The sequence below is a fragment of the Spermophilus citellus genome (genome assembly GCF_964194105.1).
Source record: "Spermophilus citellus genome assembly, chromosome: 17".
Taxonomy (NCBI): Eukaryota; Metazoa; Chordata; class Mammalia; order Rodentia; family Sciuridae; genus Spermophilus; species Spermophilus citellus.
In genome coordinates this window covers 51,379,330-51,401,170 of record NC_138199.1, presented here as the reverse complement: position 1 = coordinate 51,401,170, position 21,841 = coordinate 51,379,330, and the positions used below count along the sequence as shown (strand labels likewise).

The window sequence follows — 21,841 nt, the reverse complement described above, 5'->3', positions numbered from 1 at the left end:
GAGCCACTGGGATTATAAGCATGTGCCATCACACCTGGCATTATTATCCATTATTTATAGTTATAATGGAACTAATAAAAACAAGGAGATGGTAAAAGGATAAAAGTGAGACTTAAGAAATCAAAATATAAGATTCAACACGCTATTTGTAGTATTTAATTACTTTCTTAAAAAAATCTCATGTGTTTATGTATTATTGGAGTCTATAATGAAGAATTAGAACATCTAAGAAGTGATATCTAGTCTTAATCCATAAAAGAGGATTTCTGGTGTACCTAAGTGGATGGCTTAAATATAGGTGGTATTATTTTCATTTTGCACATGAGAGAGCTGAGGTACAACTAGGTTAAATTGGTTGAGGTCACTTATCGAATAAGTTACAAGTGGAGATTAGCTGGGCACAATGGCATGTGCCTGTAATCCCAGCAATTTGGGAGGCTGAAGCAGGAAGACTGCAAATGCCCCTCCCATACACACATAAAAGGGCAAGGGAGGAAATTGAAACAAAATGATCGAACCCCATGAGTTCTGCTTTTTTTCCCCTCCACATGTGGATTGAACCCAGGGCTTTGCCATTTAGGCAAACACTCTACCAATTAACTACCTCCCCAACCCTGAGTTTATGTTTTTATTTTTTTAATATTTTTTTATTTTGTCACAGGAATGGACACAATATCTTTATTTATTTATCTGTCTATTTATTTATTTTTTATGTGGTTCTGAGGCTGGAAGCGCTCTACCACTGAGCTACAGCCCCAGCCCATGAGTTCATGTTTTTAACTCACACTTTTTCAAACACATTAGACTCCCTACCTATAAAATTTTATCCAGGAAATTAAAGTTTGATTGAAAAAAAAACCAAAAGTAAAGTGTTTCTCTGAATAGTAGTTCTCAACAGAGAGAAGTATATGTTATCATCACCAATGCCTTGTCATGTTCTACCCTCAAGATCTGGTGCATCCTCCTAGGATTAAGAAGTATGGCCTCTGCCCTTAACTCTTCTTAAAACATTAGAATTACTCTTACAATAAATAGGTGTGACAAGTCGGGAGTGGTGGTGCATACCTGTAATCCCAGCAATTCAGGAGGCAGAAATACAAGGATCGCAAGTTTGAGGCCAGCCTCAACAACTTAGCACTGATCTAAGCAACTTAGTGAGACCCAGTCTCAAAACTGTAAAATTTTTTAAAAAAGGATGGGGATATAGCTGAGTGGTAAAGTGCTCCTAGGTTAAATTCACAGTATTATAAAAGATTTTTTTAAATGAAATAAATGCCTTACAAGTCAAACAATATATCCAAATAAATCCTTAAGGGTCATAGTTGATGTTTTCTACCTCATACCTATAATCTGCTTTGAAATACTGATAGGTTTTACAGGCTTTTATAATGTTCAGTGACAAATATAAACAACATTAAAACCTGAATAGTGTGTGAAGGAGAGGGGTTTAATTTGTTGTGTAGCCTGATATATATAACTTACATATGTTAGGTATGCATCTATTTAAATAACTGTTAATGTACTTGGTAAGGACTCTTGTTTGGCATCATAATGCAAGTCTGTTTTGCTGCCTGATATCTAAAATAGTATTTCTGCCTTACAAATGCTTTGACTTTTAGATATGACTCCTCATTAATAGAATGCAACAGCTCCCAGGATGTGTCGTATCATAGCAATAAATATCAGTGTTTCATCAGTGTGTATACCCATTAAAGACTGCACCTTAAAATTGGTTTTTAAATGCAATGCAATGGGAACACTTTCACCTACTCAAAATTTATTTTCACAGTAAAATCATTGCTATGTCTATTGCTTTGTGAAGGGAAAACAATGATTAAGGTTAAATTGTTGCATTTGTGATTCTATGAGTTAACTGCTCTTTTTTTTTTTTTTTAATCTGTTATTATTTCACTAGTTATATCTTCCTTTCCACTAATATTTGGGTTAGCTGGGAGAGTTTCTGTAGCACTAAGAATGAGCTATTGGCTTACCACCTAAATTTGGGCCCCTGACTAGAACAACACTAGTCCTCTCTACATTTTACCATCTATTTCTTCCAGGATAAAGTTAATTTTCAGGTTTTCTGTTTGTTCTTCTCTTGATTAGGAGAAGACTGTCCCCAGTGGATGGTTCCTATCACAATCTCTACTAGTGAAGATCCCAATCAGGCCAAACTTAAAATTCTAATGGATAAGCCAGAGATGAATGTGGTTTTGAAAAATGTCAAATCAGACCAGTGGGTTAAGGTGAGTCCAGAAATGGCAGAGCCATTTTTACCTTATCTGAACTGATTTCTTTAATGCATTTTATAACTCTCTCTAAATTTTACTGCTCCAGTTTAGACTGAGACTTTTTTGGGGGAGGAAGGCGTAGTGCGGGGATTGAACTCAGGTTTCATGTATATTAATGCATACTAGGCAAGTGCTCTACCACTGAGCTACATTCCAGCCTCATAGACTAGGACTTTCAATTCTAAACTTTGTGAAATTTAGGGCTGTTTTTCATATAGTATAATCCAGATATGTGCTCTTAATTAGATAAGGGTGTGGTAGATAAGCAAATAAAACAGAATAAGACTGAAGTGGAAAAGAAAAATAATAGACTCTGTATAAAGTCATGTTAGCCAAAATATTTGTGGACTTACAACTTTAAACACCTATAATCTCATCAACTCAGTGAACTGAGACAGGAGGATTCCACATTCAAGGCTAACCTGGGCAACTTAAACCATGTCTCACAATAGGGCTGAGGATGTGGCTCAGTGGTCAAGTGTCCCTGAGTTCAATCCCCTGGTACCAAAAAATTAAGAAATAAAAAAGGGCTGGGATTGTGGCTCAGTGGCAGGGATAAAGGTATTAAAAAAGGGCAGGGGATGGGAATGTAGTTTGGTGGTAGAGCATCTCTGAGTTTAATTCCCAGTACCACCACACAGGAAAAAAAAAAAAAAGAAGATAAAGGAAATCAATAAAATAGAGGCTGAGGGGCATACCTCAGTGGTAGAGCACTTATCTGGTATACACAAGATCCTGGGTTCAATCCCCAGCATTACAAAATGAAAGAGGGAGAGGAAAAAAAAAGGGGGAGGAATCAATAAAATAAAAGTTGCATTAGAATTATGGGATGATTTTTAAAAATATTTATAAGAAATAAAATATTTAGGGCTGGGGTTCTGGCTCAAGTGGTAGAGTGCTCGCCTAGCACATGTGAGGTATTGGGTTCGATCCTCAGCACCACATAAAAATAAAGATATTGTATCTGCCTAAAACTAAAATATAAATATTAAAAGAAGTAAAATACTTATGTCTTCTTATTTTACCATTATACTATACTGTATATAAGTATTTTCAAAAATATTTTTGGTTGTAGCTCAGTAGTAGGGTACTTGCCTAACAAATGCAATCAATCCCAGTCACAAAAAAAAAAGGAAAGAAAAATGGTTTAAGTTGTTTATAAATAGCCTATAGAGAAATCAGTGGTTACCTTACTCCAAAAATAATATGAAATTACCTTTATTTCATCTCTCACCTAAATAATATGATAGATTTTTTTGATTAAAGGTTCTTATTCCACCTGGAGTATCTGAGACATAATTAGAAAAATATGGTTCTTCCTGGAGGTTAAAATTTAAAATATGAAATTGTTGAGGCTTTTTACTCAATGTTTGTAAAAGCTTAATCTTTCTCAGAGAGTCTTCTATCAAGTGCTTTTATATATAGTAAATATTTTCTATAAATCTATAACGATCCATTGAGATTAGAAATAGAAATTTAGCCAACATTATTCTCTCTCTTTCTCCCATGTTCTTCCTACTGTCCCTCACTTTGGACCCTATTGTTACAAGTTTCTGGGTTTTTTGCCTTTGCATTTATTTTGGACAACTGATTGCTAACTTTGTGGGCTCTGTGTTTTAATCCCTACTCGTTAGCATGTGTGATCTTTGTTATTTTTAACACAAATATATCTAAAAGCATAATTCATTTTACACATACAAAAGGTTGATTTGTTAAATAAATGGAAGTTCGAAAAAGACATAAAATAAAATAAATAGAAGCATTTAATAGTGCCTATTGGATATCATTTCAGTTAAATCTGGGAACTGTTGGATTTTATCGAACCCAGTATAGCTCTGCCATGCTGGAAAGTTTATTACCAGGCATTCGGGACCTTTCTCTGCCTCCTGTGGATCGACTTGGATTACAGAATGACCTTTTCTCCTTGGTAAGTGTCTCTCATTTAAGTAATATGATAGATTTTGTTGATTAAAGGATCTTGTTTTTCCTGGAGTGTCTAAAGCATAATTAGAAGAATATGGTTCTTCTGAATGTGAACACCTTTGGGAAAGGAGCAAATGACTGTTAGTAATTAAATGACAAGATTGGATCTATATAATTTACCAGAAGCAAATACCATTTCACTACTCCTAAGCCAGTTTTTTTTTTTTAATTATCTTTAGTCAACCATTCTTTATAAGACAAAAAGTTCTTTCTTTTAAATAGAAATAGATATAAGCCTTTAAGAAATTTCCCTACTTTTTTTTTTTTTTTAATAATTCAATGATTTGGGTGGAGGGCAGAGGTACTGTGAATTAAAACCAGGGGCACTTAACCATTGATCCACATCCCCAGTCCTTTTATTTATTTATTTATTTTTATTTTGAGACTGAAGTCTTGCTAAGTTGCTTAAGGTCTCACTGAACTGCTATAAGGCTAGTTTTGAATTTATGATCTTCCTGCCTCAGCCTTCCCAGTCACTGGGATTACAGGCGTGCGTGCCTGCCTGCATTCACGCACCACTACATCTGGCAGTAATTTAGAATGATTTTATGTTTTTTCTAAAGTAGTTTGCAGGAAAAGCTAGAACTTTTGTAGTTTTGTTATTATTCAAATTATAGTGTGTATTAACTTAGAAATATATTTATATTTGGTTTTATTCCAGAAAGGACTTAAAGCAGCAGCTAGTAGTATTATTTTTGTGACTCCAACATAGGTTTTGTAATTTCTGGATGTCTTTGACTATGATAAAATTGTTACATTCCTCCTAATGTTCCTTTCAATTGAACTTGAAATTTTCCCTGCCTTCTGCAATCACTGGTTTTAGATTCCTCCTTTGTATAAACATAGATTAGCATTGATGCTCAAAACTTTACATCTGCTGATCTCTTTGCCAAAAGAGACCTGTCCCAGGAGAGTGGGTCATTTGTGCAGTTGGCTGCTGTAACAGAAGTTCTTTTTCCCAACTCCATTAGTTAGTGCTGAAAGAACTCTCAATTTGTAGTGCCTTCCAGTTTGTGCTCTTTTGGAAACGAGTAAAGGAGAGGCTTAAGTTGACACAGTTTTTAAGGTCCAGCTTTGAAAGAGCCTCTGTCAAGAATTAAAGCCCCAACTATTTTTGTAGTTTTTTGAAAATATGAAAAATTTCAAAACAAAATCAGGGGCCCAGAAACCAAGTAGAAATATGAAGTTGACTGGTTTATTGTTGTTTTTCCTCAAGTAGGGGAGTTTAGTATAATTTTTAAAGTAGTTCTTTTATAAATAGTGAAGAAGTAAGTAAGGGATATTTTCATAATAGGAATTTTATTTCAATGGTGTTCTTCTGAACTTATTTAGTCTCATTTCCTCAAACCAAAAAAAATTATTAGCAGTAGATTATGCTAAAAATACATGCTTATTTTTTGTTTTGTTTTTTGAAGACTAGGTTAATTTATGTTTTTTCCTATCCCAGGCTCGAGCTGGAATCATTAGCACTGTAGAGGTTCTAAAAGTCATGGAGGCTTTTGTGAATGAGCCCAATTATACTGTATGGAGCGACCTGAGCTGTAACCTGGGGATTCTCTCAACTCTCTTGTCCCACACAGACTTCTATGAGGAAATCCAGGAGTTTGTGAAAGATGTCTTTTCACCTATAGGGGAGAGACTGGGCTGGGACCCCAAACCTGGAGAAGGTAATGGATGTACTTAATGGGGGAAAAAAATCAGTCAGAAACTGGTACTTTTTTATTCACCTGTAGTTAACAACTTAATTAAAATCATCTTTATATTTGTAAGATGTTACTATATATTCAACTGCCAGAAATTAAAACTCAAGTCATCCAAGTCTGCTGGTGAAGTTAATGTGTCATCACCATCAGTGCAGTAGTACTTACATATATATTTATTGCTACATGTAATTTATACAGTATTGAAAATAAAGTGTTCCAAAGGCACATTTATAGTCAAGAAAAGTTAATGGGAATTTTGAGTTATTTTTCTTATTTATATTACCATACTACTAGGCACCTTATATACAACTTGTAACTCAAGGTTACAGCTAAGAGACACAGGGGCCAGCTTTCTTAATTAAGGAAGTTAATTGCTTTTTTACACATGTTCTCCTCCAACATTATTTCTGTAATCACATATTTACTCTTTTTGCTATCATTTAAATGTTGAGAATGGTGATTTGAAGACTCCAAATACAATTATTTTTTACCATCTTCTAATAGTTAAAGGTGGTACTTTCTCCTAATTTTAATTTGAGAGTCTTTTGAAATAAGAACAGTAGTAACAGTACTTAAGCACTCTTTGTCTTTCATTGGTTCAACAAATATTTATGCAACTTATATGCCAAGTATTATTCTAGAAGCTGCTGATACAGCAGAAAGCAAAACATTGCCCTGTATGGTTTATATTCTAGTGGGAGACACAGCAAACAATTAAATATATACTGTTCTGGGTTGATAGCAAGTATCATGAAGAAAAACAAAGCCAGGTAAGGCAAATAAGGAGTACTAGACCACTATTTTATAGAGAGCAGTTGGGGAAATCACTAATAAGGTAATCTTTGAATCTAAGTAGAGATACCAAAGAGAGAAGTACAAGGATATCTAGGGGGGAAATGGTCCAGACAGAGGGACTGACAAATGCCTAAGGTGGGAACATGGAATAACAAGAAGGCGGGCTGGGGATGTGGCTCAAGTGGTAGCGCACTCGCCTGGCATGCGTGCGGCCCGGGTTCGATTCTCAGCACCACATACAAACAAAGATGTTGTGCCCGCCGAAAATTAAAAAATAAAGATTAAAAAATTCTCTCTCTCTCTCTCTCTCTCTCACTCTCTCTTAAAAAAAAAAAAAAAAACAAGAAGGCTAGAGTAAATGAGAGAGGGAGGAACATGGGAAGCGAACTAGATCTTATAGGACTTGTGGACCCGTGGTAAGAAGTTTTTGACTTTTATATTTTGTGACTTGAGGTGATAATTTAGAGTTTTGGGTAGAGGAACATGATTTGATGTACTTGAGTATGCGAAGAATAGGCTGAAGGCAGATATAGCTTGGTGGTGGAACACTCGCCTAGCATGCTCTGAACTCAACTTCCAGCACTGCAGGAAAAAACAAAACAAAAAAAGAAAAATAGGCTATCTGATGAATCCATTTGAGGTGCTGGCTACAACTTATAAGTAGTTAGTAAGTTCTGTGTGAAGTTTGAAGGTAGAACAAACTATTTTATTTTAAACAACTTTTTAAAAGAATTTTGCTAAAAAGAATGTGTGGTTGAGAGGAGTCATCAAATTAAAACTGCCATAGAAGCACCTTTGGGTACAAAAGGGAATCAATCAGGAGTTTGGTTTGAGGCATATTAAATTTGAGGTCATGTTAGACATCTGAACATAGGATTCCTCAAAATCCAGGTTGGATAAATACATTTGGGAGTCATTAGCAAGTAGATAATATTTGCAGCTATGAAACTATAAGAGACCACTCAGGGACTGAGTTTAGATGGAAAAAAGAGAACTGAGGACTGGATCCTAAGGAAGTCCAGATTGAGAGATTAGGTAGAAAAGGAAGAATCTATAAAGGAGACTGGCCAATGAGGCAGGAGGAGAGCCAGGAGGGAAAGGAGTATCCCAAGACATAAACAGCATATTAAAACAGAAGGAAAGTAATCAGCTGTATAAAAGCTCTCTAAGTCAAGTAAAGGATGGAGAATTAGTGATTGCATTTAACAGACTTTATGGGATGATAGGAAACAATAGTGCTTTCTCTGCAATGGGAGGAGATGAAATGGAGCCACACATCTAGAAAACTTTTTAAAAGAATTTTGCTAAAAAGAGAGTCAGAGAAAAGAGTGTAGTCTTGAGAAATGTGGGCTCAGGGAAGGACTTTTTTTAGTTGTAGTTAGACACAATAGCTTTATTCTATTATGTGGTGCTGAGAATCAAACCCAGGGCCTTGCACGTGCTAGGTGCGCGCTCTACTACTGAGCCACAACCCTAGCCCCGGACTTTTCTTTTTTTAAGTTGGGATATTTTATGTCTTTTTACCAATGAAAGTAATGTGTAGTATTGAAAATTCACGTTGGAAGAGAGTGGCAGCTGAATAATGGAGAGGAATTGGATCCCAGTGCACAGTAGAGAAGTTGGCTTTAGACAGGAGCACAGATTAATAATAACAAGATGTAAGTAAATTAGTAGGCATTGTACTTTTCTTTTATGATGATAATGTGTGAAACCTTTTGAGCTTAAAAATTATACAGAAGGCAGGGCTGGGGTTATGGCTCAGTGGTAGATCACTTGCCTAGCATGTGTGAGGCCCTGAGTTCCATGGGTCCTGAGTTCCATCCTCAGCACAATGTAAAAATAAGTAAAATAAAGGTATTGTGTCCAACTACAACTAAAAAATAAATATTAAAAAAAATGATACAGAGGGGCTGGAATTGTGGCTCTGTGGTAAAGCATTTGCCTAGCATGTGTGAGGCACTGAGTGTGATCCTTAGCACTGCATAAAAATAAATAAATAAAGGTATTGTGACCATCTACAATGAAAAAATATGTAAAAATGATATAGGAGGGGCTGGGTTTGTGGCTCAGTGGTAGAGTGCCTGCCTCACATGTGTGGGGCCTGGGTTCAATCCTTAGCACCACTTAAAAATAAATAAGTGAGGGCTGAGGATGTGGCTCAAGCGGTAGTGCGCTCGCCTGGCATGCGTGCGGCCCGGGTTCAATCCTCAGCACCACATACCAACAAAGATGTTGTGTCCGCCGAGAACTAAAAAATAAATATAAAATAAATAAATACGTGAAATACAGTTATTATGTCAACTACAACTAAATTATATATATATATATATATATATATATATATATATATATATATATATATGAATGAATGATAGATACAGGGAAGCCACATCAATGTTTATAGCAGCACACTTCATAAATAGCTAAGCTATGGAACCAATCTAGATGCCCATCAACAGATGAATGGATAAAGATAATGTGGTTTATATATACAATGGAATATTACTCAGCCATAAAGAAGAATGTTTTTATGACATTCATCATTATGATGGATCTGGAGACTATATGCTATGAAATAAGACAATCCCAGAAGATCAAAGGATGAATGTTATGGATGCTATTGGTAAGGGGAAGAATAGAAGTTCAATGGATTATACAAAGGGGAAAGAAGGGAAGGGAGGGGAGATAGGAATAGGAAAGGCAATAGAATGAATCTGACATAACTTTCCTATGTATACACATGAATACACCACAGTGAATCTCAACATTGTATATACTCCACCAGACTGGGATCCTGATTAGAATAAGGTATATGTCATGTATAAATATGTCAAAATTGGGCTAGGGATGTGGCTCAAGCAGTAGCGCGCTCTCCTGGCATGCACGGGGCACTGAGTTCTATCCTCAGCACCACATAAAAATAAAAAATAAAGATGTTGGGGGCTGGGGATGTGGCTCAAGCGGTTGCGCACTCGTCTTGCATGCGTGCGGCCTGGGTTCGATCCTCAGCACCACATACAAACAAAGATGTTGTGTCTGCCGATAACTAAAAAATAAATATTAAGAATTTTCTCTCTCTCTCTTAAAAAAAAAAAAAAAGATGTTGTGTCCACCGAAAACTAAAAAATAAATATTAAAAAATTCTCTCTCTCTCTCTCTTTAAAAAATTTTGTCAAAATTAATTCTACTGCCATATATAACTAAAACCAAAAAATTTTAAAAATGATATAGGGGGAATGGCTTTAGTTTTCTATCAGATGAAAGAATCAAAAAGCAAAATAATAAAACATCACCTTCCACCACATAGCAAGTCAGTACCAGAGCCAGAGTTATAAATTGTTTTTTGTTTTGTTTTGGATCTCTTGGTAAGTTTTCTTAAACTTACTTTTTATTGAATTATGATTTAAATATAGCAAAAATGTGTAATGTCAGTGTTCTGTCTAGCTCAATGATACCTTCTGCCCCCATTTCTTTGTCAGTACAGGGCTTCAGCATATGCTAGGCAAGTGTTCTACCACTGAGCTATATCCCTAGTCCCCCAGTTTGATGACTTTTGACAAATGCATACATTTTTATTCTTTAAAAGTAGCCTCAGGCCCCTTCTAAACCAGTCCCTGCTTCTTGATCACCCTATCCAGGCAAACACTATTTTAACTACTTTCACCGTAGATTAATGTTGTCTATCATACAAGTAGAATCTCATACACATATATGTATTTCTTCCCCCCCCCCAAGTATGGGGGATGGAACCCAACAGTGCTCTACCACTGAGCTACATCCCCAGCCTATTTATTTATTTATAGATAGGGTCTTGCTAAATTGTCAGAATTGGCCTGGAGCTTTCCATCTTCCTTCCTCAGCCTCCCAAATGGCTGAGATTACAGAAGTACACCAATATATCCTGTGAGAAATTGTGTTATATTTTGCTTTTCTTATTCAGCATGTTTTTGAGACACATACAGGTTGTTCATTCCTTTTACTGCTAGGTAGTAAGAATATACTGCATTTTCCATTGTACATCTATCAGATTTGTGTGCTAATTTTGACTTTTTTGCGTCGGTCATGGTGACATATACATATTTCCAGACCACTTAGTGACACCCTACCTCAAAATAAAAAGGACTGGGGATGTAGCTCAGTTGTAGAGTATTTGCCTAGTAAGTGCAGAGACTTAGGTTTAATCCTCAGTATCTCAAAAGAAAAAGAAAAAAAAAAACAGTTCAGTGCTTTTTAGTATGCTCATAATAAGCTTATACAATCATCACCATTATCTAATTTCAGAATAATTTCTTCACCCCAAATGAAGCCCCATGCCCAGTGGCAGTTAATCCCTATTCCCTGAGAACCACTAATCCTTCTCTCTCATAAAGTTGCCTATTTTTGACATTTCATATAAGTAGAATCATATAGTATATGGCCTTGTGTACCTGGCTTATTTCATTTAGCATTTGCCCAGGTGGTAGCTTAATGTCAGTATCTCATTCCTTTTTTTTTTTTTTTTTTTTTGGTGCTGGGGTGGGGTGTTTACTGGGAATTGAACTCAGGGGCACCCGACCTCTAAGCCACATACCCAGCCCTAATTTTTTTTTTTTTTTTGGTGGTGCTGGGGATTGAACCCCAGCAATTACTCTACTAACTGAGCTATATCCCCAGCCCTTTATTCCTTTTTATGGTAGAATAATATCTCATTGTGGGGATATAGCACATTTTATCAGTTGGTAAACATGTGGATTGGTTTCACTTTTTGGCTATTATGAATTCTGTGAATTTTTATGTACATGTTTTTATATAGACATAAACTTTCATTTCTCTTGGGTAAATACCTAAGAGTAGAATTGCAAAGTCACATGATAACTCTATGTTGAACCTACAGAGGAACTGCCAAACTGTCTTTCTAAATGGCCACACCATTGTACATTTCCACCAGCAGTGTTTTAGGGCTCTAATTTCTCCACATCCTTGTCAACACTTTTGTTTATATTCTGTCTTTTCAATTGTAGCCATCATAGTGTGAAGTAGTATCTCATTGTGGTTTGTATTTGCATTTCTCTAATGATCAATGGTGATACTTTTTTTATGTCCTTAATGACTGTTTATGTATCTTTGGAAGAATTCATCAACCAGCCTTCATTTAAAAATATAATTTCAGGGCTGGGTTTGTGGCTCAGTGGTAGAGCACTTGCCTAGCATGTGTGACGCACTGGGTTCGATTCTCAGGACCACATAAAAATAAATACATGAATAAAGGTCCATCAATAACAAAAATATTTTTTAAATATGATTTCAGTTTGTCATACACAGGGTATACTAGTTCCACATACTATCTTTTTCTGAATCTTGTGTCAGAGCTTTGTGATGTAATAAGCCTATTCTTTCCACACACAGTCCTTAGCAGTATAATTAACTAGACTGAGTAACATTTAGTAAATCCAGATAATTGGCATTTGTGAATAGAGATGGTCAGCAAGTTTGCTTGTCTAGTCTGTTTAGCATTTTCCCTCTTACTATTTATTAAATTTAAATCAAGTGTTCTCTCTTGTATTAGGGGAATTGTGTTTGTTTAAGACCACAGACTTAGAGTAATATAATTATAAAGTATTCAGGTGCTAAATTAATAAAAACAGTCCTTTTAAATAGTCCTATGTCTTTTTTACTTTTCAATCAGGTCATCTAGATGCACTCCTGAGGGGCTTGGTTCTGGGCAAACTAGGAAAAGCAGGACACAAGGCAACGTTAGATGAAGCCCGTCGTCGGTTTAAGGACCATGTGGAAGGAAAACAGATTCTCTCTGCTGACCTGAGGAGTCCTGTAAGTTTCCACAATAAATTTCTTTGATTTCTAGTTACCTACATTACTCTATAAAACATGAAACTTCTTTTTTTTTTTTTTTTAAAGAGAGAGTGAGAGAGGAGAGAGAGAGAATTTTTAATATTTACTTTTTAGTTCTCGGCAGACACAACATCTTTGTTGGTATGTGGTGCTGAGGATCGAACCCGGGCCGCACGCATGCCAGGCGAGCGCGCTACCGCTTGAGCCACATCCCCAGCCCATGAAACTTCTTTAATACTAACCAAAACTGACCTAAGGACTGACCCACAAGCCATGTCTAACTCTCATTTTAACATATCCCATTTGGGTGGTTTGTAGCCATTTAAGTTTCTCTGCCACATGGTACTTCTGAAAGGTGATTCCCCTGTGCACATTCCCCAGAGAGAGTTGGTGTGCTGTGCTATCACAACATGCCATTTGTCTCTGTGGTTGTTCATGGGGTTTTTACATCCTTACCCTGATTTGTATGTACCTCCACACTTCTTGCAACGATTTTACTTGCTTTCTGTATTTTTGTAACGTTAAAATACCTTGAAACAGGGTAGATGTACTCAGATAACTTCCTTTGTTGTCTTGTAGGTCTATCTGACCGTTTTGAAGCATGGTGATGGTACTACCTTAGACGTTATGCTAAAGGTGAGTGATTTGGAAAAGGCTCCTGAACTTGGATGGACACAGAGAACAGCTTTAAATGGTTAAAAGAACAAAATGTCCTGGCAAAAATATATGTTTATTGCAGATATGCAAATATTAAGAAACTGGGCGGGGGGGGGGGCTGGGATTGTGGCTCAGTGGTAGAGCACTTGCCTAACATGTGTGAGGCACTGGGTTCAATTCTCAGCACTGCATATGAATAAATAAATAAAGGCCCCATTGACAACTAAAAAAAAAAAAGAAGAAGAAGAAGCTATGGGAACTGGATGTGGTATTGCAGGGCTGTAGTCCCAGCTACTTGGAAGACGAAGGTAGGAAGATTGAAGGTTCATGGCCATCCTGGGGAACTTCAAATGCAAGGCCCTGGCTCAAAAAATGAGGTTGTTGCTCAGTGGTAGAGTGCTTTCAGCCTGGCATATGTGAGGCACTGAAAGGTTCATCCACAATTAAAAAGATACTTATTTTTTAAAAAATTACCACTTTACCCATGTTGTTTATCCATGGGTTTTCTTTTTAATAATATAAAAGTTATATTTTGGATTTACTTTTCAATTAGACATCAAGGTCCCTTCTCAGTCTGAAAAAAACAGCAGTTCTGAAAGTTTTATGGCAGAAGCCATAAATTGCCATCTTCATATTATGGTATATTTTTAAGAATTTATACAAGTATATGTATTTACGAGAAGTTGCATTTATTAGCATAAGGGAGTGTACAGTATCAATATAGGAAGAGTTCTAATGAAGGCAGAATCAGAATTTTTTTAAAAACATTTATTTTTTAGTTGTAGGTTGACACAATACCTTTATTTCATTTTATTAATGTGGTGCTGAGGATTGAACCCGGTGCTTCATGTGTGCTAGGCAAAAGATCTACCTCTGAGCCACAACCCCAGCCTCAAATCAGAATTCTTGAAGAAACCATTTAGTGGGGCTGGAGATATAACTCAGTGGTAGAGTATTGCCTAGCAAGTGTGACACCTGTAGATCAACCCCCAACACTGCAAAAACAAACATACAAACAAACAGACAAGCAAACAGTTTGATGACAAGTGATTATTTTCTGTTGGTAATTTAGGAATAGCATTAAAACATGCTTGAATGCCTCTTAATAGTATATTTTAAATGTGGTACTAGAGTGCCACCTGGTGGACTAATATATATCAGGGTTATCTTCCGGGAAGAGATGCTTCCTGAAAGCTTGAGTTCTGTCCTTGAATATTGCAGCTGAAAGGACCTTACAAATCATCAGTTTGTCCCCCTCACTTTACTGGTGAGTGAACTGAAACCCAGAGAGGCTTAGGACTTACTTTAACCTAGGCAAATGCTCTGCCTTGAGCTACATCCCCAGCCTCTGCAGTTCTAATTTTTAAAAATATGATGTTTTGTTTCTAACTATGAAAAAAAGATTTTCTGTATTCACTACAGAAGATTTAGAGACTAGGAAAGAATAAAGAAGAAAATAAAACTTACCTATAATTATTTTTTAAAAGTGGATCACAAAGAGCATGTATAATATAATCTCATTCCAGGTTTGGCAGTATGCATATAGTAGTAATTTTACTTTTTCTTTATGCATCTCTGTCTTATTAATATTCCACATTCAGTGTATGCTGCTTTTACAGTTAAGAAATGTGAAGAGGGCTAGGTGTAGTGGCAACTTATAATCCTAGTGGCTTGGGAGGCTAGGTAGAAGAATTAGAGTTCAAAGCCAGCTCCAGCAATTTAGCGAGGCTCTAAGCAACTTGTTGAGACCCTGTCTCAAAATAAAATACAAACAAAGGACTGGGGATGTGACTCAGTGGTTAAATATCCCTGGGTTCAATCCCCGGTACCAAAAAAAAAAAAGAAAAAAAACGTGAAGAGGGCTAGTGGTATAGCTCAGTAGTAGAGTGCTTGCCTGGTATGTGCAAGGCCTTGAGTTTAATCCCCAGCACTCCAGAAAAGAAAGAAATGTGAAGGTACATGATGCCATTGATCAGAGACCATCATTAATTAGTATTAGCATTTTGGTGTGTTTTCAAGTTTTTACCCTTCACATTACATTTTTTTTATATATATATAGGATTATTTGCTTTGTCTCTTTTTTTTTTCATTTCAATATCAAGAACATGCTTATGGGGGCTGGGGCTGGGGCTTAATAGTAGAGCGCTCGTCTTGCATGTGTGAGACCCTGGGTTTGAGTCTCAGCACCGCATAAAGATAAAGATAATAAAGTTATTGTGTCCATCTACAACTAAAAAAAGAAAAGAACATGCTTATGTCATGAAATATTCCCAAAATGTAACCTTCTATAGTGCATCTTTTGAGCCAGGCATAGTGGCATATGCCTGTAATTCTAGTAACTCAGGAGTCTGAAGCAGGTGGACTACAAGTTCGAAGCCAGCCAGGGCAACTTAGCTAGACCCCCGTCTCAAAATGTAAAGAATTTTTAAAAGGATCTGCTGGGCGTGGTGGCGCATGCCTGTAATCCCAGCCGCTCAGGAGGCAGAGGCAGGAGGATCGCAAGTTCAAAGCCAGCCTCAGCAATTTAGTGAGGTGCTAAGCAACTCAGTGAGACTCTGTCTCTAATAAATACAGAAATTGGGCTGGGGATGTGGCTCAGTGGTTGAGTGCCCCTGAGTTTAATCCCTGGCACCCCCCCCAAAAAGGACTGGGGATGTAGTTCAGTGATAAAGTACCCCCAGTGTTCAGTTCCCAGTATGCCTCCCCCTAGAAAAGCATCTTTTTAAAAATGAATAAGTAATTAGGATAGCTGTTGGGTATTTAGATTATTTTCGTTTTCACTATTATAAATTAAATTGATGATCTTTAATGGTATAAGATTACCAATGATTAGTTTTGTTCATAAAACATAGACCATTAACCAGATATCAGTGCTAGAAAGTATTTGGCCAGGACAGATGTACTCTTTATATGTTGATGTTAAACTGCTTAGAACTGATGACAGGCTACTATTATTTATCTACTGAGCACTTACATTTCATGACTGACTGATTGTAATGGCAAGGGACAAATTTAGTGCCCAACCATCTTGACAAGTATTTTTTTTCTTAATATTTTTTTTTAGTTGTAGATGGACACAATATCTTTTATTAATCTATTTATTTATTGCTGAGGATTGAACCCAGTGCCTCACACATGCAAGGCAAGCGCTTAACCACTGAGCCACAAGCCCAGCACACGACAAGTATTCTTTTTAATGTAATACCTTGACAGTCCTACCCAGTGTTTTACCTTATTGAAGGAGAAGCTTATATAAGCATATGGAGAATTTCCTGGGAAGAGCTAACTGTCTCTGTTTTTATTTTTTCCCTATAGCTTCACAAACAAGCAGATATGCAAGAAGAGAAAAACCGAATTGAAAGGGTCCTTGGGGCTACTCTTTTGCCTGAACTGATTCAAAAAGTCCTTACATTTGCACTTTCAGTAAGTTACAAGGAAAACTGCTTTCAGAGGGAGTTGTTACTCACTCATCTGTGGCAAGTGTCTTTGATTCAGTATCCTCTTGATCTGCCCTTAGATTAAGGCGTCCTCTTGGAAAACTGGTATAAACTTTTTTAACTGACTTCTCTTATCTCCCACTAATAATGAGACTCAAAATCAGAGTATTTGGGAGAGAACAAATGCTTTCTCTACAAGCTTCTGGTGCCATTTATTCCTAAAAACAAAGAATACATGTCTTTGATGTGGTTACTTAGGTATTTCAACAGTATGTTGCACTTTCTAGAACCAGAAGATGTTGTGGAAATGCTAGACTTTTAATCTCTTTCTCTTCTTAGGAAGAGGTACGTCCACAGGATACTGTATCAGTAATTGGTGGAGTAGCTGGAGGCAGCAAGCATGGGAGGAAAGCTGCATGGAAATTCATAAAGGACAACTGGGAAGAACTTTATAATCGATACCAGGGAGGGTTCTTAATATCCAGACTAATAAAGGTGTGTGAATTTTTTTATTTGAATAGGTTGATAATCATGGATGTTATTGAGCAATATCCATGATTCAATAGACCCAAAGGTTCTTTCTTTTTAAGAGATTCCTCAAATAATTATTGGATTTGTTTAAGGGCTTCTGCATCCCTCTCCTTTACCTTCTATAACAAACTAAAGTTTTGAAGATAACAAAATAATTCATTTTTTAGGGTAAATGAAAGTTTGTTCCTAGCCTTTTTGATTTCACTTACTATTTTAAAACCTTGTTTTTCAGCTCTCAGTAGAGGGATTTGCAATTGATAAAATGGCTGGAGAGGTTAAGGTAAGGAGAAAGTACTGTTTACTTTTTTATCTTCCAATCTAAAACATAAAAACACTAAACTTTGTTTTAATTATAGAGGTATTGGGATAAAGTATTCCCCCCCCCGCTTTTTTTTTTCTTAGAGAAAGACTGGTTAGATTGTATCTTCTAATGTCTAAAAAATTTATAGTTGGGATAATCTTTGAAGATGTTGAATTGTGGTTGAAAGAGTATGAAATCAAGTCACTTGACCTGTGTCAATTTGTGCTCTGTCCCATATTAGCTTTGTCTTTTTTTTAAATATTTATTTTTTAGGTGTAGATGGACACAATACAATGTCTTTATTTTTATGTGGTACTGAGGATCGAACCCAGGTCCCACCCATGCTAGGCAAGCGCTCTACCGCTGAGCCACAATCCCAGCCCCTTAGCTTTGTCTTTGAGGATGTTTTTTAACCCCTGTGAGCCTGTGTCTTCATCTATAAAATAAGGTGATGATGAGATTGTTAGATTAGGTAATATGACTTCTATAGGTCTATTGTGTGCATAGTGAGACTAGATGGTTATGTGTGGTCTCTCCTGTTAGCCCTTAATAAAGATTGATAATCAGCTTAGTATGGACCTTGGACCTGATAAAATTCAGCATTTGGGAGACAAATTTACTTTGATTAGAAAAATCTTAACTTTAAGCTTCCCATTGCTTTTAACTGCTAAAAATTTTAAAAGTAAGTATAGTGATTATCAGGTGTGAATTTGGAAATTCTGAGTTATAACAGTTTTTTAAAATTTTTTAAAAATCTAAGTTGTAGATGGACATAGTACCTTTGTTTTATTTGTTTATTTTTATGTGGTGCTGTGGATCAAACCTAGTGCCTCACGTGCCAGGCAAGCACTCTACTGCTGAGCCACAACCCCAGCCCCTGAGTGTGTGTGAACCATTGTTAGGAATAGGTTTTAAGAATTTAAATCTTGAGAAAATAATGAAAGATTTGGCTTCTACTGTCATCTAGTGTACATTATATATTGTATTATATAAACAATTATTGTAATGTCAATAGGTTCTGTGCAGGAGAATTAAGTAATGGGTTTTGTGGCAGAGTAGTGGGAGGCTGATAAGGTAGGTAGGAGCTAGCTCATACATGTGGCCTTGTGGATCATATTAAGAATTTTCTAGACTGGAAAACCCTCAAATGGTTTATAAACATGATCTGATTTGTGTTGTAAAAATTTCAGTCTGTGTAGTGTGGAAAATGATTTAGAATGAGGAGGAAATTGGGGTGCTAATTCTCTAAGCAAGAGTGGCACAGAAAAAAAAAAAAGAGTGGCACAGCACGGTCTGAGGTTGTAGCTCAGTGGTAGAGCGCTTGCCTAGCACTTATGAGACACTGGGTTTGATCCTCAGCACCATATAAAAATAAAAATAAGTAAAATAAAGGCATTGTGTCCATCTACAACTAAAAGATAAAATTAAAAAATAAGAATGGCACAGCAGTAAGAATGGAGGAATTGAAAAGAGATTCAGGGGTTGATTTTGTTAATCTTTAGTTTTAACAATATTTACCAAGTGGTTTCTCTGTATTGTGAACATGTCTGGGAGGAAAGTCAAAGATAATTCCCAGGTTTCTGATATATAAATGTTGGTACTGTTTGTTGGAGATGGAACTGGAAGACTTGTATCCAACTTTAACTTAGTCACTGAGAAACCAGCCATGATTAGAAGCCTTGAAGCAAGAGCCATTGTCATCCTTGTAAATTGATTTCTAAAAGATTAGAGTTAATCTTATGAAATAGTCATTTTTCTCTTCTACACCTATGATGACTAGCTTAAAGGAAAGACCCCTATCATTTTGCAGGTTGGTATTTAAGAGCTGCTTTATTTTCATTGAAATTAAGTGTACTTCATTAAAAAATGGTTTGACTTTTAAGATTTTTGGGGGGAGGAGGGGTTACCAGGGATTGAACTCAGGGGCACTCGATCACTGAGCCACATCCCCAGCTCTATTTGATATTTTATTTAGAAACAGGGTCTCACTAGTTGCACCTTGCTTTTGCTGAGGCTGGCTTTGTCACAATCCTCCTGACTCAGCCTCTCACTGCTGGGATTACAGGCAAGCGCCAGCCTATTTAAGCATTTTGATAAATTACAATAAACAGAAATAGTTTTATTTAGCTGGGTATGATGTCGCACACCTGGAATCTCTACTACTCAGGAAACTGAGGCAAGAGGATTGCAAATTCAAAGCCAGCCTTGGCGATTTAGCAAAACGCTGTCTTGAAATAAAAAGGGCTGGGGATGTAGCTCAATAGTAGACCACCCCGTGATCAGTCCCCAGTACCAGCAGAAAAAAAATGTTTATTCTATGAAAAATATGAGACTATGAAGTATTATAGTATAAAACAGCAATTTAAAATTCTTAGTTTTATCATTCCTTATAAATTGATCTTTATTTGCGAAAGTCAGAATGTGTCAGAACGTGTTGAGTTCATGAGTCCTGTGTGCCAGGTATTTTGCCAAATGTTTCAGTTATCTCTTAAGTTTTGGAGTGCATATTTTTTCACAGATGAGAAAAGTGAGACTTAGAGTAGTTAATTTACTTAAAGTGACAGGCTGGTATTTTGACCAAGCCTAGATTAACCACTAAGCAATTACCCTAAGAGAAAGGCAGTAGGTTCTGTCTCTCTTGATTAGGTTTTGTACTTTTGATATTGGGGAGAATTCTTATATGCAGACTGAAGTATTTATTTGTTTTAGCCTGAGGGTAGCAGCAGTTAATTCTAATGACTGTGGCTAATGAATCCTATATGTAGGCCAGTGGGTACTTTTTCATAGCTTTGATATTAACTTGCTTTTGCTAGCAATGATTCTACACTATGGATTTTCTTACACCAGGCTTTCTTCGAGAGTCACCCAGCTCCTTCAGCTGAGCGTACCATCCAGCAGTGTTGTGAAAATATCCTGCTGAATGCTGCTTGGCTAAAGCGAGATGCTGAGAGCATCCACCAGTACCTCCTTCAGAGAAAAGCCTCCCCACCTGCAGTGTGAACCCTGAGCAGCCACTGCTGCGGCTCTTCTGCTGCTTCGCTGCCAGGATAAGGTGGAGCTACCGAACAGCTGATTCATATGCCAAGAATTCGGAGTCTTCTTTCAAACCAGTGGGGGTTGGACAATGAATGTAGTTAACTGGTTCCTGCTCACACTCCAGAATTAAATTCTATTGAAAAAGGAAAATCAGCAATTCAGCAAAAAAAAAATAATAAAAATAAAAATGTAAATATGATAGTAATAAAGTAGAGCATAATGAAACTGTGAAACTTCCTGAAGCCTTGTCAGTGGTTAAAAGTATTTAACACTCTTGTTAATGACAGATGTTCTGTTTTTATAACCTACCAAAACGAAACTAGAGGCTTCTAGGGAAGAGAATTTTTGTGCAGTGGGTTCTGCAAGCAGCCTACAAGCCCAGGATAGTGTTGTCCATTGCTGGGAATGGCTAAACATGAAAGGCTAATGGTTGGTATAACATAGTCCAAGTCTGTGCATATTTAAAAAAAAAAAAAAAATTTTTTTTTCTTTGTCATGGGGACTGACCAGGAAGATAACTTTTCCTGCATAACTCAATCTGAACCAAGGATTGTAGTTTTCCTCCTTGCCTCCCTTCTGTGTGACCCCTTGGCCAAAAAAGGAGAAAGAAAAAAAAAAGGTAAAAACAAAAAATCCTCTACCCTCTCTGGGTTTTTCCTCCCGTAGTTCTACTCCAGCCCCCAACCTGACCCCGATGTCCTTCTTAGAGAGAAAGAAATATTAAGAAAACATCTTTCATAGCCACATTAAATAAGAGAAACTGATATACATTATTTTTCTTCCTTTTTTAAGATGACTTTTAAGAACCCCAAAATGCATATAGGTGAGACAATAGTAATAAAATGATTTTTAGCCAGTCCTTCCTGAAGGAGTTATTCTGCTAAAAATGGTCTTAGTTGTCTAACATGCCAACTATTGAACCTCTTCATAACAGTATCAAGTCAACTCTGGCTTCTCCTGGTTCATTTTTTGCGTGCAAAAAGCCAGTGGTAACTGCTACGGGGCCTATATAATAGTGGTAACTGGTTTCAAAAACAATGACTATAAGCCTATGTGTGCCACTCTGCTTCAACAGTATATCCTACTAACAAGACTCACCTACCTAATCCAATAAGTTTTAACTCTAAATTTCATTCCCTTCCCTTCCTCTTTACCTACTTTTTTCTTTTTTCCTTTTCTTTTTATTTTTCTTAAAAATTTTTTTTTGTGTTAACAGAAATTCATATTTGGTGTGGCTTAACTGTATTTCAGAAGGTCATCAGATTGTGAGACTGCTTC

At 36.6% G+C, this 21,841-nt stretch overlaps 1 protein-coding gene across 1 annotated transcript in view; it reads left to right on the top strand.

Moving 5' to 3' along the window:
- The window catches only part of NPEPPS (aminopeptidase puromycin sensitive), a 96,853-nt gene extending 75,476 nt beyond the window's left edge, over positions 1 to 21,377 (top strand). Inside the window, exons 15-23 of the mRNA XM_081272665.1 lie at positions 2,107 to 2,246; positions 4,084 to 4,218; positions 5,722 to 5,941; positions 12,438 to 12,580; positions 13,181 to 13,237; positions 16,574 to 16,681; positions 17,035 to 17,190; positions 17,459 to 17,506; positions 20,375 to 21,377. Coding sequence (XP_081128791.1) covers positions 2,107 to 2,246; positions 4,084 to 4,218; positions 5,722 to 5,941; positions 12,438 to 12,580; positions 13,181 to 13,237; positions 16,574 to 16,681; positions 17,035 to 17,190; positions 17,459 to 17,506; positions 20,375 to 20,527 — 1,160 coding nt within the window. The 3' untranslated portion in view covers positions 20,528 to 21,377. The remainder of the gene's footprint in view (positions 1 to 2,106; positions 2,247 to 4,083; positions 4,219 to 5,721; positions 5,942 to 12,437; positions 12,581 to 13,180; positions 13,238 to 16,573; positions 16,682 to 17,034; positions 17,191 to 17,458; positions 17,507 to 20,374) is intronic.
- Positions 21,378 to 21,841: the final 464 nt, after the last annotated feature.